A 15771-nucleotide genomic window follows, 5' to 3' on the forward strand; every position below is an offset into this window, starting at 1 on the left:
TTGCCCTGATTAAAAGCAGTGGTTCGCGCTTTCAGTTTTGTGCGAATCCTGCCATCAATCCACGGTTTCTGGTTGGGGAAGGTTTTAACAGTCGCTGTTGGTACATCACCACCGATGCACTTGCTAATAAACTCGCTCACCGAATCAGCGTATACATCAATGTTGTTGTTCGATGCTATCCGGAACATATCCCAGTCCACGTGATCGAAGCAATCTTGAAGCGTGGAATTGTGTAGCTAGCTAGACCATAACATAATAATTATAACTACCACCACAACAGCCACCATCTCTATATTCTCATGTAACGCTCCAAACACATGAGGATATAATAAGGACTCACCCATCTTCTTGGGCAGCAAGTAGACATCCTGTTTGTAGCGGCCCTCTGGAGCATTGTACAGCTCAATAAGGGCCAGAGCCTGTAGGAGAAATGAAGCACCATACACAATCATCGGTATACACACACAATCTCAGGAATAGACACATATCAATAATCACATTATACAATGTACTCGTGTGAACACAGAGCCCCCTTACATTCAAACAACATTTTATAAATACCCACACCGTTCCTGGAACCGTTGAATAACCACTGAACCTTTTTAGAAACGCCATGACAGCAGTCTAAATATACAGCTGTGCATGTAAATGTACTTTTCTTAATGTGCCAAATGAAAGGTGTTATTCGATGCACAAATTGTCACTGAATGAAATATGCACTAGGGGAGATGGCTACACTATGCCATTGCTTCCCTGTCCTAGCTTGGTGTTCTACACAGTGCTCTGAGAGTCTATCTAATCTACATGAGACATGTTCAGTTCAGATCAGATAAGCCCTCCTTAGCCATTCCCCCCCCGGAGGTTTATTATTAGAGATGACACTGAGGTCAAGGCACACTCTTATCATCTACCATGGTGGCCTAATTCTGGGAGGGAATAGACCACATAATAACCCATAGACTCTTCTATCTGGTAGCTAGTGTGGGGTTGGAAGAGGCAGTGAGGGTCTGTATTACCTGCTGCTTTCTGCAGCACTACTCTGTCTGGTTGTTAGCTACTGTGGGGAGTGTCTTTTACCTGGGTCGTGGCTGTGATTGACAGGACGAAGGTGGGAACTGTGGAGCAGCTGAGGTTCAGAAGACGACCCTGAGGAAGACACACAAACGTGTAATTTGCTATGTGGGAGTATATGTGCATGCGTGTGTGTATGTGTAACTTCCCACCTCGGCCAGCAGGATGACCCTCTTTCCGTCAGGCCAGATGACGTGGTCCACCTGAGAGCGCACTCTCTCCCAGGTCAGTTCTGGGGTCCGCAGGCTCGCCTGGTTAGCAGGTCACACACACAAGGGTCATGGAAACACACTACGCACTCACACTACTAAAAGTCTAAATATGCAGTACATTTTAAATCATCACAAACTTCATATTCCAAGAAACTTCAAAGATACCCTCCCTTGATTTTTACGTTTTACTGTAGCAACAAATTGGTTTGTCAAAGTTCCTCACCACGTCAATCTCAGTGTTGGAGTGTCCCATGTTGCACACGATGGAGCCGTTCTTCATGCGGTCCAGCTGGTCCCTGGTCACCACGTTCTTATTCCCTAGGAGACCAGAGAAGAACACCAGTCTAAAACCTCCATATAGGGCTTAGCACAAACCCTCAGGGTGATTAGGTGATGCAAAGGGCCATGACGAGTGTGTATATATATATATATATATATATATTTTTTTACAAATCATATATAATTGTCCAAAATAATATCACTATTGATTACATAAACACAGTAGTTTGATGTTGTTTACCAGTGCATGTGATGATGACGTCCACCTGGCGGATGACCTCGTTCAGCTTGACCACCCTGAAGCCGTCCATGCTGTTAAGACACACATGGGGAAAGAGCGGTTAGTCAGAACCGAGGGGGAGAGACAAGTGCTCTGCCTACAGTAAAGTGCCATTCAAATAATAAGGCTTATTTTTATATTCAAACGTTTAATAAATTGCTGTCTGGTTTCTATAATTTTATCCTGAATTATAAAAGCCAGCTCAGGTTTTCCATTTATATTTTGCTGGAGTATTTTATGTTTCAAAGGTTTCTCTCAGAGCAGGACAGGGCCACGTTATTGTGTCATTTCTCTGGGTCAGCAGTGCTTAACATTTGGGACTTCCAGCTTCCTACTTGCTGTCCCTCACCAGGCCTGCAGGGCGCAGATGGGATCAATCTCTGTGACGTAGACGATGGATCCCATGGCTTTCAGTGCGGCAGTGCAACCTTTCCCAACCTGCAGAGAGAGCACATTGCATTAGCATTACATAATATGACCACATCACATTGACCTTGATAAACAGAAAAGGCCACAAATTACCCACTACAGAACATGCATACTGGTAAACCTTGACGTCCACATTAGACTCTTTAGAGGAGGATTACATTAGACTAAATACACAATGACTTAGCATGAGATGGCATTGAACTCTTACGTATATTGATGTACTAATATGTACTGTACAGGTGATAATCATTACACTGAGTGCACATATTCTCATTATAGCAGGTTTAGCATAGCCGGAAAAGACTGACTATTCAAACAGAACTAGATGTACATTATGAAACCTCCTTACCTCTCCATAACCACAGACAACAACCTGCTTTCCTCCAAACATCACATCTGTGGTCCTCTTCAGGCTGCAGACAGAAACATGGAGACAGAGACAGGGGAAACAATAGGATTCAGGATGTCAGCCTTTCTGTGGTGTGTTAAAACCCCAGGTTGAGTGAAATGGGCAGTAGCCGTCTATAAAAGCAATTTCCCAGGTCACTGGAGGCCACACAGGCCATGTTGTTACCCCGATTTATTGGCTTACACAGGCCAGAGATGCTTTGGTTGGGACACTGAAAATGCATCATATTTTGCCTTGGGGAAAAATTCAGCAGAACAGGACTTGAGTATATCAAATCAAATTGTATTTGTGGCAAATACAACAGGTTTACCTTATCGTAAAATGCTTACTTACAAGCCCTTAACCAACAACAGATCAAGAAATAGAGTTAAGAAAATATTTACTAAATACAAACATTTACTAAAATAAAAAAGATAATAAAAAGTAACAATAAAATTACATAACAAAAACGAGGCTATATACAGGGGGTACTGGTACCGAGTCAACATGTGAGGGTTCAGGTTAGTCGAGGTAGTTTGTACATGTAGGTAGTGGTAAAGTGACTATGCATAGATAATAAACAGCGAGTAGCAGTGTAAATAGTCCGGGTGGTCATTTGATTAATTGTTCAGCAGTCTTATAGCTTGGGGGTAGAAGCTGTTAAGGAGCCTTTTGGACCTATGCTTGACGCTCCGGTACCACTTGCCAGGCGGTAGCAGAGAAAACAGTCTATGACTAGGGTGGCTGGAATCTTTGACAATTTATGGGGCTTTCCTCTGACACCGCCGAGTATATAGGTCCTGGATTGCAGGAAGCTTGGCCTCAATGACGTATTGGGGCGTACGCACTACCCTCTGTAGCGCCCTACGGTCGGATGTCGAGCAGTTGCCATACCAGGCGGTGATGCAACCGGTCAGGATGCTCTCAATGGTGCAGCTGTAGAACTTTGAGGAAAAGGTGTTGTCGTGCCCTCGTCACGACTGTCTTGGTGTGTTAGTTCATTGGTAATGTGAACCTGCCTTTCAAAGCGCTTCATGGCTACTGACGTGAGTGCTACGGGGCGGTAGTCATTTAAGCAGGTTACCTTTGCATTCTTGGGCACAGGGACTATTGTGGTCTGTTTAAACATGTAGGTATTACACACTCGGTAAGGGAGAGGTTGAAAATGTCAGTGAAGACACTTGCCAGTTGGTCCGCGCATGCTCTGAGTACATGCCCTGGTAATCAGTCTGGCCCGCGACATTGTGAATTTTGACCTTTTTAAAGGTCTTGCTCACATCGGCTACGGAGAGCGTGATCACACAGTCCTTCCAGAGTGCTCTCATGCATGCTTCAGTGTTGCTTGCATCAAAGCGAGCATAAAAAGGCATTTAGCTCGCCTGGTGGGCTCGCATCATTAGACAGCTCGTGGCTAGGTTTCCCTTTGAAGTCAGTAATAGTTTGCAAGCCCTGCCACATCTGACGAGCGTCAGAGCCCGTGTATTAGGATTCAATCTTAGTCCTGTATTGACACTGCCTGTCTGAGGGCATAGCGGGATTTGTTCCGGATTAGTGTCCCGCTCCTTGAAAGCAGCAGCTTTAGCCTTTAGCTCGATGCGGATGTTGCCTGTAACCCATGGCTTCTGGTTGGGATATGTACGTACGGTCACTGTGGGGACGACGTCGTCGATGCACTTATTGATGAAGCCGGAGACTGAGGTGGTATACTTCTCAATGCCATTAGATGAATCACAGAATATATTCCAGTCTATGCTAGAAAAACAGTCCTGTAGCGTAGCATCCGTGTCATCTGACCACTTCAGTATTGACCGAGTCACTGGTACTTCCTGCTTTAGTTTTTGCTTGTAAACAGCAATCAGGAGGATAGAATTATGGTCAAATTTGCCAAAGGGAGAGTGAGGGAGAGCTTTGTATGCGTTTCTGTGTGTGGAGTAAAGGTGGTCTAGAATTTTTTCTCCTTTGGTTGCAGATGTGACATGCTGGTAGAAATTAGGTAAAACTGATTTAATTTTGCCTGCATTAAAGTCCCCGGCCACTAGGAGTGCCGCTTCTGGATGAGCATTTTCTTGGTTGCTTATGGCCTAATACAGCTTGTTGAGTGCAGTTTTAGTGCCAGCATCGGTTTGTGGTGGTAAATAGACAGCTACAAATAATATAGATAACTCTCTTGGTAGATAGTGTGGTCTACAGCAATACCTCGAAACGTCTAATATTAGACATGGCGCACCAGCTGTTATTGAAAAATAGACACACCCCTGCCCCTCGTCTTATCAGACGTAACTTCTCTGTCCTGCCGATGCATGGAAAACCCAGCCAGCTCATTATTATCCGTGTCATCGTTCAGCCACGACTCGGTGAAACATAAAATATTACCGTTTTTGATGTCCCGTTGGTAGGTTAGTCTTGACCGTAGATCATCAAGTTTGTTTTCCAGTGATTGCACGTTGGCCAATAGAACCGATGGTAGTGGCGATTTACTCACTCGTCTCTGAATCCTCATAAGGCACCTCGACCTTCTCCCTCTGTATCTCCGCCTTCTCTTCAGGTGAATGAAGGGGATTTGGGCCTGCTCTCCGGAAAGCAGTATATCCTTCGTAATGGACTCATTAAACTTCAAGTTGGACTCACGAACTTCGTCCAGTTCGAGGTGAGTATTCGCTGTTCTGATGTCCAGAATCTCTTTTCGGTCATAAGCCTCCGGCGCCATTATATTGTCTAGTGTATATCATTTTATGTATGTACAGTAAATCAAATCAAATTTTATTGGTCACATACACATGGTTAGCAGATGTTAATGCGAGTGTAGCGAAATGCTTGTGTTCCTAGTTCTGACCATGCAGTAATTATCTAACAAGTAATCTAACAATTTCACAACAACTACCTTATACACACAAGTGTAAAGGAATGAATAAGAATATGTACATATAAATATATGGATGAACGATGGCCGAACGGCATAGGCAAGATGTAGTAGATGGCATAGAGTACAGTATATACACGTATGACATGAGTAATGTAGGGTATGTAAACATTATATAAAGTGGCATTGTTTAAAGTGGCTAGTGATACATTACATCAATTTTTTTTATTATTAAAGTGGCTAGAGATTTGAGTCAGTATGTTGGCAGCAGCCACTCAATGTTAGTGATGGCTGTTTAACAGTCTGATGGCCTTGAGATAGAAGCTGTTTTTCAGTCTCTCGGTCCCAGCTTTGATGCACCTGTACTGACATCGCCTTCTGGATGTTAGCGGGGTGAACAGGCAGTGGCTCAGGTGGTTGTTGTCCTTGATGTTTTTGGCCTTCGTGTGACATCAGGTGGTGTAGGTGTCTTGGAGGGCAGGTAGTTTGCCCCCGGTGATGCGTTGTGCAGACCCCACTACCCTCTGGAGAGCCTTGCGGTTGTGGGCGGAGCAGTTGCCGTACCAGGCGGTGATACAGCCCGACAGGATGCTCTCGAGTGTGCATCTGTAAAAGTTTGTGAGTGTTTTTGGTGACAAGCCAAATTTCTTCAGCCTCCTGAGGTTGAAGAGGCGCCACTGCGCCTTCTTCACCACGCTGTCTGTGTGGGTGGACCTTTTCAGTTTGTCCGTGATGTGTATGCCGAGGAACTTAAAACTTTCCACCTTCTCCACTACTGTCCCGTCAATGTGGATAGGGGGCTGCTCCCTCTACTGTTTCCTGAAGTCCACGATCATCTCCTTTGTTTTGTTGACATTGAGTGTGAGGTTATTTTCCTGACACCACACTCCAAGGGCCCTCACCTCCTCCTTGTAGGCTGTCTCGTCGTTGTCAGTAATCAAGCCTACCACTGTAGTGTTGTCTGCAAACTTGATGATTGAGTTGGAGGCATGCATGGTCACGCAGTCATGGGTGGACAGGGAGTACAGGAGAGGGCTGAGAACGCATCCTTGTGGGGCCCCAGTGTTGAGGATCCGCGGGGTGGAGATGTTGTTTCCTACCCTCACCACCTGGGGTGGCCAGTCAGAAAGTCCAGGACCCAGTTGCACAGGGCGGGGTCGAGACCCAGGGTCTCGAGCTTAATGACGAGTTTGGAGGGTACTATGGTGTTAAATGCTGAGCTATAGTCGATGAACAGCATTCTTACATAGGTATTGCTCTTGTCCAGATGGGTTAGGGCAGTGTGATTGCGTCGTCTGTGGACCTATTGGGGCGGTAAGCAAATTAGAGTGGGTCTAGGGTGTCAAGTAGGGTGGAGGTGATATGGTCCTTGACTAGTCTCTCAAAGCACTTCATGATGACGGAAGTGAGTGCTACGGGGCGATAGTCATTTAGCTCAGTTACCTTCGCTTTCTTGGGAACAGGAACAATGGTGGCCCTCTTGAAGCATGTGGGAACAGCAGACTGGGATAGGGATTGATTGAATATGTCTGCAAACACACCAGCCAGCTGGTCTGCGCATGCTCTGAGGATGCGGCTAGGGATACCGTCTGGGCCGACAGCCTTGCGAGGGTTAACATGTTTAACTCACGTTGGCTGCATTGAAGGAGAGCCCGCAGGTTTTGGTAGCGGGCTGTGTCGGTGGCACTATATTTCCCTCAAAGCAAGCAAAGAAGTTGTTTAGTTTGTCTGGGAGCAAGACATCGTGGTTCGCGATGGGGCTGGTTAACTTTTTGTAGTCCGTGATTGACTGTAGACCCTGCCACATCCCTCTCGTGTCTTAGCCGTTGAATTGCGACTCTACTCTGTCTCTATACTGATGCTTAGCTTGTTTGATTGCCTTGCGGAGGGAATAGCTACACTGTATTCGGTCATGTTTCCGGTCACCCGCCTTGCCCTGATTATGTACAGCATCTACAGTATTTACAAAATAAATCTAATTGACACATTGTTATGTAGTGCAAAGAACACAGTGTTGTAGTGAGACAACATTCACTTCGCTTAAAGGTTAATTTAACACCTACCCATCCAGGATAGACTCTCTGCAGCAGTAGAGGTTGTCAAACTTCTGCTTTGTCACAGAGTCATTCACGTTCATGGCTGGCACACACAGCTTGCCTGCTTTGGACAACTGGTACAACCTGAAAGACAAAGAGGTGACTAAGTAACTTAGCTCAGAGTTGCCCGCTGGTCTTGTGTGTGTGACTGTGCTGTAATCAGAACTAAAATTACCTGTGGACCCCAGTCACACTCTCCTCCACAATGCCCCTGATCTTCTTGAAGACGTTGGGGTATTTCTTATACACCCAGTGGGTCAAGTCCCCTCCATCATCAAGGATCTACCACAGACACAGCAAGAAGGGACAACATTCTCAAACGGTGACAACAAACAGACACATATCAGTAACACAAAATGGTCTACAAGGACATTTGCCTTGTTGTTAAAGGAGGATAAATTAGACTTATATGGGTACCATGTTAGGCTGCCAGCCCTCCATGTTGACGCACTTGTCGATACACCACCAGAAGTCATCCTCCGATTCCCCCTTCCAGGCAAAAACTGCCACACCTGCACAAATCACAAGGTAGTTAGGAGAATAGAGGGGTTTAGAAATTACTATATTTCTCCAGATCAGACAGATATTACAAAACAGAGACAAATCAAAATCCCTTTTTAAACAACAGCACAGGGTCCTGAACCTTTAATATAAGCAAAATAATTGGTTTGTGACGCAAAGACCCTTCATTCCAGAGAGCAGAACTGATCACCTTTGAACGCACGGTGCTCAACGTCTGTATAATCTGCTCTAAAGCCATATTAATATAATGGCCTGCAGCTTAACTCCAGATATCTGGACCTGCACAACAATCCAACCACAACACCACATAGCCTAGAACAGTGCTGTAGGCTCCCCCAGCAGGCAGAACACTTACACAACCCTTCTCACTAAAGAGTTCAGCTCTCTAACATTAAAGCTAACTTCACACACTCAATCATTCAGGAAACGGCTATCAATAGCAGCCATAACAATATTGACATGAGTACTGAATGATCATGTAGAATCGCTACTGTAGCTTATTAGGCTTAGTTACACAGTAGTCCTATACTGCTATGTGTCTTCATGACCAATTGTGGTGAACTGACCTAACATTTTACTTCCTTTCTGAGATGCTTATAACATCATAATGCAGGCTTTATAACACAGAGGGTGTGAGTAAAACCCTCTGTATGTCTGTTCTCTAAACCTAGAGGGGATAATAAGCTGGGTCTCTTGTCTCAAAAGCTGTTATCCTGTGATTTCTAGAAGAGGACCAGACATCAGGTGATAGCTGCAGCAGGACAGAAGGCCTCCTGGTCATTTCCACCCCAGAGAGAGTAGAGCAGACCAGACAGGCAGAAACGGAAGCTGCCAGAGGACACAGCCCTTTCATCTGTTAGCAGGGAGATCTCTCCATAAAAGACCTGGACCAACTGTTTATTACAAAGAGATACTCTGACAGATGGAGCTTTACACAACTATGTGGGAAAGGGAGAGCTTATGTAAAAAAAAATATATATATAGTGGTACACTAAAACAATTCTGATTCCTGCTATTAGGTAGATTTTGAAGGCTCTATGGTTCCTCTGCCACGCTGCTCATCCTGTATGACCATACAGCTAGAAACACGCTATACAGCACCTGGGCTTAGGATCTCTATCCCACTGACTTTTTCTTAGTTAACCTCATACCTAGTCCTCCAACCTCATCCCTGTCTCTGTGTCTGTAAGTATACACCAACGTACTACTATCTACTCCTTTCATCTGATCAAGTCTCCATCTCAGTAGGTTTCTGGCAGGCTTACTGTATGGTATGAAGATTGCTGGCATAACTCACTCGTAGAAATGTCAACACTGCTGAGTGGGTTGTAAATGGTCAGAGGATACTGTGTGCGTAGGACAAGTTAATCAGCCCACAGCCTGTGTGCCAGTTCCTCTCCCAGCTTGAGCGGTGTTACTACTTTAATGCAGTCTGACTCTGTTGTGAACCTAACCGTCTAACAGGCCATGAACAAAGAGACCCCACTACGGAATCACATATACTTAACAATCACCCAGCAACCCAAGAGATATACGTGTCTTGGTTCTGTAGTTCAATGACTAGAGGGCAAGCCTGATGTTCTCTGTGTTTTTCAGGACTTTATTGAGAACACATCGAAAAACGTCTCCTTGGTTTCAAAGGGCACAGGGAAGCAAATCACCCTCAACTTGTAGCACCCTTACAAGAAACACCCATTTAACAATCATGTAATTCATTACATATTAATACAAGTTAAAGTATGCATAGTACACAGAAATAGTACTAATTAATATGAATGTGATGTACCACAACTTTCAAAAACCTCTTATGAAGTACAATCAGCCTCTCATTCTTTTCCATATAGAAGCTCATACTGTAACAAAGCAGCAATGTTGAAAGCTTTTACTTACCGATCTCTGAGAGGGCAGCTGCCACCTCGTTCTGTGTGGAGTAGATGTTACAGGCTGTCCAGCGACACTGAGCCCCCAGGGCCACCAGAGTCTCAATCAACACCTGAAGGCAAGAGAGAGAGGAGGGGGTTGAATGAGAGAGGAACAAGAAAAATACAACATATTACTTGTACATCTCTGTATCATAAATAGCCTTAGCTTTACAGTACACAAAGAGAGCAGTAAAACTCAATATATTTAGTCTTCAGAAAATATTCACACAGAGTTCTTGTTTCACAAAGTGGGATTAAAATGGATTTAATTGTAATTTTTGGTCAGTGATGTACACACAATACTCTAATTTCAAAGTGGAAGAAAAATTCAACAATATTCTTTTCATTCGTTTATGGTTATTGTCCTGCTGAAAGGTGGATTTGTCTCTCCGTGTCTGTTGGAAAGCAGACAAACAGGATTTCCTCTAAGATTTTGCCTGTGCTTCGCTGGATCACATTTATTTTTGTCCTAAATAACTCCCTAGTCCTTGCCGATGACAAGCATATCCATAGCATGATGCAGTCACCACCATGCTTGAAAATATGAAGAGTGGTACTCAGTGATTTGTTGTGCTGGATTTGACTCAAACTTAACGCTTTGTATTCAGGACAAAAAGTGATTTTTTTGCCATATTTTGTGCACTATTACTTAAGTAGTGGCGGGTAGCCTAGTGGTTAGAGCGTTGGACTTGTAACCGAAAGGTTGCAAGATCGAATCCCCGAGCTGACAAGGTAAAAATATGTCATTCTGCCCCTGAACAAGGCAGTTGACCCACAGTTCCTAGGCCGTCATTGAAAATAAGAAATTTGTTCTTAACTGACTTGCCTAGTTAAATAAAGGTAAAATAAAAAAATTATTGTATAAAGTGCCTTATTGCAAACAGGATGCATGTTTTGGAATATTTATTTTCTGTACAGGCTTCCTTCTTTTCACTGTCATTTAGGTTAGCATTGTGGAGTAACTACATCCTCAGTTCTCTATCACAGCTATTAAACTCCAACGCTTTTAAATCACAATTGGCCTCATGGTGTAATCACGTGGTTTCCTTCCTCTCCGGCAACTGAGTAATGAACGGACTGGTATCTTTGTAGTGATTGGTATATTGACACCATCCAAAGCGTAATTGAAAAAAATAAAAAATAAAATTAATTTAAAATTTTTTTTTTATCTAGCAACAGGTGCCCTTCTTTGCGAGGCATTGGAAAACCTCCCTGTGCTTGAAATGCACTTTTCGACTAAGGGACCTTATAGAAAATTGTATGTGTGGGTACAGAGATGGGGTAGCCATTCAAAAATAATGTTATTATTCAAAAATCATGCATCTTATTTTGTGACCTAGTAAACTAATTTTTACACCTGAACTTATTTAGGTTTGAATACTTACCGATTTAAGACATTTCAGCTTTTCCTATTATATTAATTTAAAAAATGTTTTATATTGTGTGTAGATCAGCGACACAAAATCTCAAGTTAATCCATTTTAAATTCAGGCTGTAAGAGGTGTGAATACTTTATATAAAAGCTTATTCACAGCATCAAGGAAAAAAAGTATTTGATCACCTGCTGATTTTGTACGTTTGCCCACTGACAAAGAAATGATCAGTCTATAATTTTAATGGTAGATTTATTTAAACAGTGAGAGAGAATAACAAAAAAATCCAGAAAACCACATGTCAAAAATGTTATAAATTGATTTGCATTTTAAATGAGGGAAATAAGTATTTGACCCCTCTGCAAAACATGACTTAGTACTTGGTGGCAAAACCCTTGTTGGCAATCAGAGGTCAGACGTTTCTTGTAGTTGGCCACCAGGTTTGCACACATCTCAGGAGGGATTTGGTCCCACTCCTCTTTGCAGATCTTCTCCAAGTCATTAAGGTTTCGAGGCAGACGTTTGGCAACTCGAACATTCAGCTCCCTCCACAGATTTTGTATGGGATTAAGGTCTGGAGACTGGCTAGGCCACTCCAGGACCTTAATGTGCTTCTTGAGACACTCCTTTGTTGCCTTGGCCGTGTGTTTTGGGTCATTGTCATGCTGGAATACCCATCCACGACCCATTTTCAATGCCCTGGCTGAGGGAAGGAGGTTCTCACCCAAGATTTGACGGTACATGGCCCCATCCATCGTCCCTTTGATGCGGTGAAGTTGTCCTGTCCCCTTAGCAGAAAAACACCCCCAAAGCATAATGTTTCCACCTCCATGTTTGACGGTGGGGATGGTGTTCTTGGGGTCATAGGCAGCATTCCTCCTCCTCCAAACACAGCGAGTTGAGTTGATGCCAAAGAGCTCCATTTTGGTCTCATCTGACCACAACACTTTCACCCAGTTGTCCTGTAGTTCATTGGCAAACTTCAGACGGGCATGTATATGTGCTTTCTTGAGCAGGGGAACCTTGCGGGCGCTGCAGGATTTCAGTCCTTCACGGCGTAGTGCATTACCAATTGTTTTATGTGGTGACTATGGTCCCAGTTGCCTTGAGATCATTGACAAGATCCTCCCGTGTAGTTCTGGGCTGATTACTCACCGTTCTCATGATCAATGCAACTCCACGAGGTAAGATCTTGCATGGAGCCCCAGGCTAAGGGAGATTGACAGTTCTTTTGTGTTTCTTCCATTTGTGAATAATCGCACCAACTGTTGTCACCTTCTCACCAAGCTGCTTGACGATGGTCTTGTAGCCCATTCCAGCATTGTGTAGGTCTACAATCTTGTCCCTGACATCCTTAGAGAGCTCTTTGGTCTTGGCCATAGTGGAGAGTTTGGAATCTGATTGATTGCTTCTTTGGACAGGTGTCTTTTATACAGGTAACAAGCTGAGATTAGGAGCACTCCCTTTAAGAGTGTGCTCCTAATCTCAGCTCATTACCTGTATAAAAGACACCTGGGAGCCAGAAATCTTTCTGATTGAGAGGGGGGGTCAAATATTTATTTCCCTCATTAAAATGCAAATAAATTTTTTGACATGCGTTTTTCTGGATTTGTTTGTTGTTCTTCTGTCTCTCACTGTTAAAATGAACCTACCATTAAAATTATAGACTGATCATTTCTTTGTCAGTGGGCAAACGTACAAAATCAGCAGGGGATCAAATACTTTTTTCCCTCATTGTATGTTAGAAGATAAAGCAGATTGTGTTCATTTCACCTGTCACATTATTTACATTATGAAGTTTTCTGTAGTTCCCCAGAACAGTTGAGCCAGTCATGTTGTCGTTTGTAAATAGCACAACTGGGGAAAGTGGGAGCAGGTGAGTCCAGCTGTGTATTGACAGCGGTTGTGTTTTATATGGAAAGTTTGTGTTTCTTTGCTTCAATAGAGTGATCAGGGACCTGCAACTATAGTTTTCCTTCACAGAAAATACATTAGTGAAACACATTTGGCAAAAAATATACTGCTCAAAAAAATAAAGGGAACACATCCTAGATCTGAATGAAATAAATAATCTTATTAAATACATAGTTGAATGTGCTGACAACAAAATCACACAAAAATAATAAATGGAAATCCAATTTATCAACCCATGGAGGTCTGGATTTGGAGTCCCACTCAAAATTAAAGTGGAAAACCACACTACAGGCTGATCCAACTTTGATGTAATGTCCTTAAAACAAGTCAAAATGAGTCTCCGTAGTGTGTGTGGCCTCCACGTGCCTGTATGACCTCCCTACAATGCCTGGGCATGCTCCTGATGAGGTGGCGGATGGTCTCCTGAGGGATCTCCTCCCGGACCTGGACTAAAGCATCCACCAACTCCTGGACAGTCTGTGGTGCAACGTGGCGTTGGTGGATGGAGCGAGACATGATGTCCCAGATGTGCTCAATTGGATTCAGGTCTGGGGAATGGGCAGGCCAGTCCATAGCATCAATGCCTTCCTCTTGCAGGAACTGCTGACACACTCCAGCCACATGAGGTCTAGCATTGTCTTGCATTAGGAGGAACCCAGGGCCAACCGCACCAGCATATGGTCTCACAAGGGGTCTGAGGATCTCATCTCGGTACCTAATGGCAGTCAGGTTACCTCTGGCGAGCACATGGAGGGCTGTGCAGCCCCCCAAAGAAATGCCACCCCACACCATGACTGACCCACCGCCAAACCGGTCATGCTGGAGGATGTTGCAGGCAGCAGAACGTTCTCCACGGCATCTCCAGGCTGTCACGTCTGTCATGTGCTCAGTGTGAACCTGCTTTCATCTGTGAAGAGCACAGGGCGCCAGTGGCAAATTTGCCAATCTTGGTGTTCTCTGGCAAATGCCAAACGTCCTGCACGGTGTTGGGCTGTAAGCACAACCCCTACCTGTGGATGTCGGGCCCTCATACCACCCTCATGGAGTCTGTTTCTGACTGTTTGAGCAGACACATGCACATTTGTGGCCTGCTGGAGGTCATTTTGCAGGGCTCTGGCAGTGCTTCTCCTGCTCCTCCTTGCACAAAGGCAGAGGTCCTGCTGCTGGGTTGTTGCCCTCCTACGGCCTCCTCCACGTCTCCTGATGTACTGGCCTGTCTCCTGGTAGCGCCTCCATGCCCTGGACACTACGCTGACAGACACAGCAAACCTTCTTGCCACAGCTCGCATTGATGTGCCATCCTGGATGAGCTGCACTACCTGAGCCACTTGTGTGGGTTGTAGACTCCGTCTTATGCTACCACTAGAGTGAAAGCACCACCAGCATTCAAAAGTGACCAAAACATCCGCAAGGAACTGAGCATAGGAACTGAGAAGTGGTCTGTGGTCCCCACCTGCAGAACCACTCCTTTATTGGGGGTGTCTTGCTAATTGCCTATAATTTCCACCTGTTGTCTATTCCATTTGCAAAACAGCATGTGAAATTTATTGTCAATCAGTGTTGCTTCCTAAGTGGACAGTTTGATTTCACAAAAGTGTGATTGACTTGGAGTTACTTTGTGTTGTTTAAGTGTTCCCTTTATTTTTTTGAGCAGTGTAGATACATTTTCATCAGATGACAACAGAAGTGAAACGCTATTTGACTGGCAGCCACACAAGTAGGCTAAATGAGCTTACGATGAAAAAGCAAGGTATTTTCTCATCATAGAAATAATGTAGCCAGGAACATTTCTTATTGTTTTTCTTAAAGTTCATCTTGCATTTTACCAGAGAAAAGGAGTGTGGCTACACTGAGAAAAGTACCAGAGAAAAGCAGCTTCACATCAGTCAGAGCGCTGTCTGCTGATAGAATGCCAGTTTGTGAATTCTCATCCGAGTGGAGAAGTGCAACTGAAGCACAAGATTTGTCTGATGCCAAGCAGAAATTACAATAAGAAGCATTTTAGGTTTGCGCTTACAAAACACAGCAAGAAATTTCTTATGCATTTTGTTTTTTTCCCTGCATAGAAAACTAAGAATTCTGCATTAACCCGACCCCTAAGTTTAAATTGCTAGCTATCTAAGTAAGTGGCTGAATTAATAAGGTGATGGGGCATCATTGTGTTGGCTTTCTGCCGTGTTTGAGAAGTCAAAGCCCTTCCGACGAACCATTGTGATTTCCTTGCGTTTTTTCTCCTCTCCATTCTCTGCCCATCTGCTTCTACCCCAACTGCTCCTTGCAAATCTTCTCAGAGCAGAGCAGGCAGGCCCATTGCCCCAGACTCCACACAGACAGTGTGTATACATTCTGCTCCAGTGCCAGTACTGTTAATTTGCACAATCTTTCTTTCAAATTCTCTTATAAAATGTCCAAACACACCAAAAAT

At 44.1% G+C, this 15771-nt stretch overlaps 1 protein-coding gene across 2 annotated transcripts in view; it reads right to left on the reverse strand.

Moving 5' to 3' along the window:
- Window positions 1-15771, reverse strand: part of LOC115150611 (S-adenosylhomocysteine hydrolase-like protein 1) — a 62645-nt gene that overhangs the window by 3143 nt on the left and 43731 nt on the right. For both annotated transcript variants that reach the window (XM_029694074.1, XM_029694075.1), the window contains exons 5-15: window positions 10028-10130; window positions 8033-8127; window positions 7791-7897; window positions 7583-7699; window positions 2621-2684; window positions 2192-2280; window positions 1804-1874; window positions 1507-1601; window positions 1224-1322; window positions 1078-1146; window positions 341-419 (exon numbers count right to left, since the gene is read on the reverse strand). In XM_029694074.1, coding sequence (XP_029549934.1) covers window positions 341-419; window positions 1078-1146; window positions 1224-1322; window positions 1507-1601; window positions 1804-1874; window positions 2192-2280; window positions 2621-2684; window positions 7583-7699; window positions 7791-7897; window positions 8033-8127; window positions 10028-10130 — 988 coding nt within the window. The remainder of the gene's footprint in view (window positions 1-340; window positions 420-1077; window positions 1147-1223; window positions 1323-1506; window positions 1602-1803; window positions 1875-2191; window positions 2281-2620; window positions 2685-7582; window positions 7700-7790; window positions 7898-8032; window positions 8128-10027; window positions 10131-15771) is intronic.

The sequence above is a fragment of the Salmo trutta genome, chromosome 16 (genome assembly GCF_901001165.1).
Source record: "Salmo trutta chromosome 16, fSalTru1.1, whole genome shotgun sequence".
Classification (NCBI taxonomy): Eukaryota; Metazoa; Chordata; class Actinopteri; order Salmoniformes; family Salmonidae; genus Salmo; species Salmo trutta.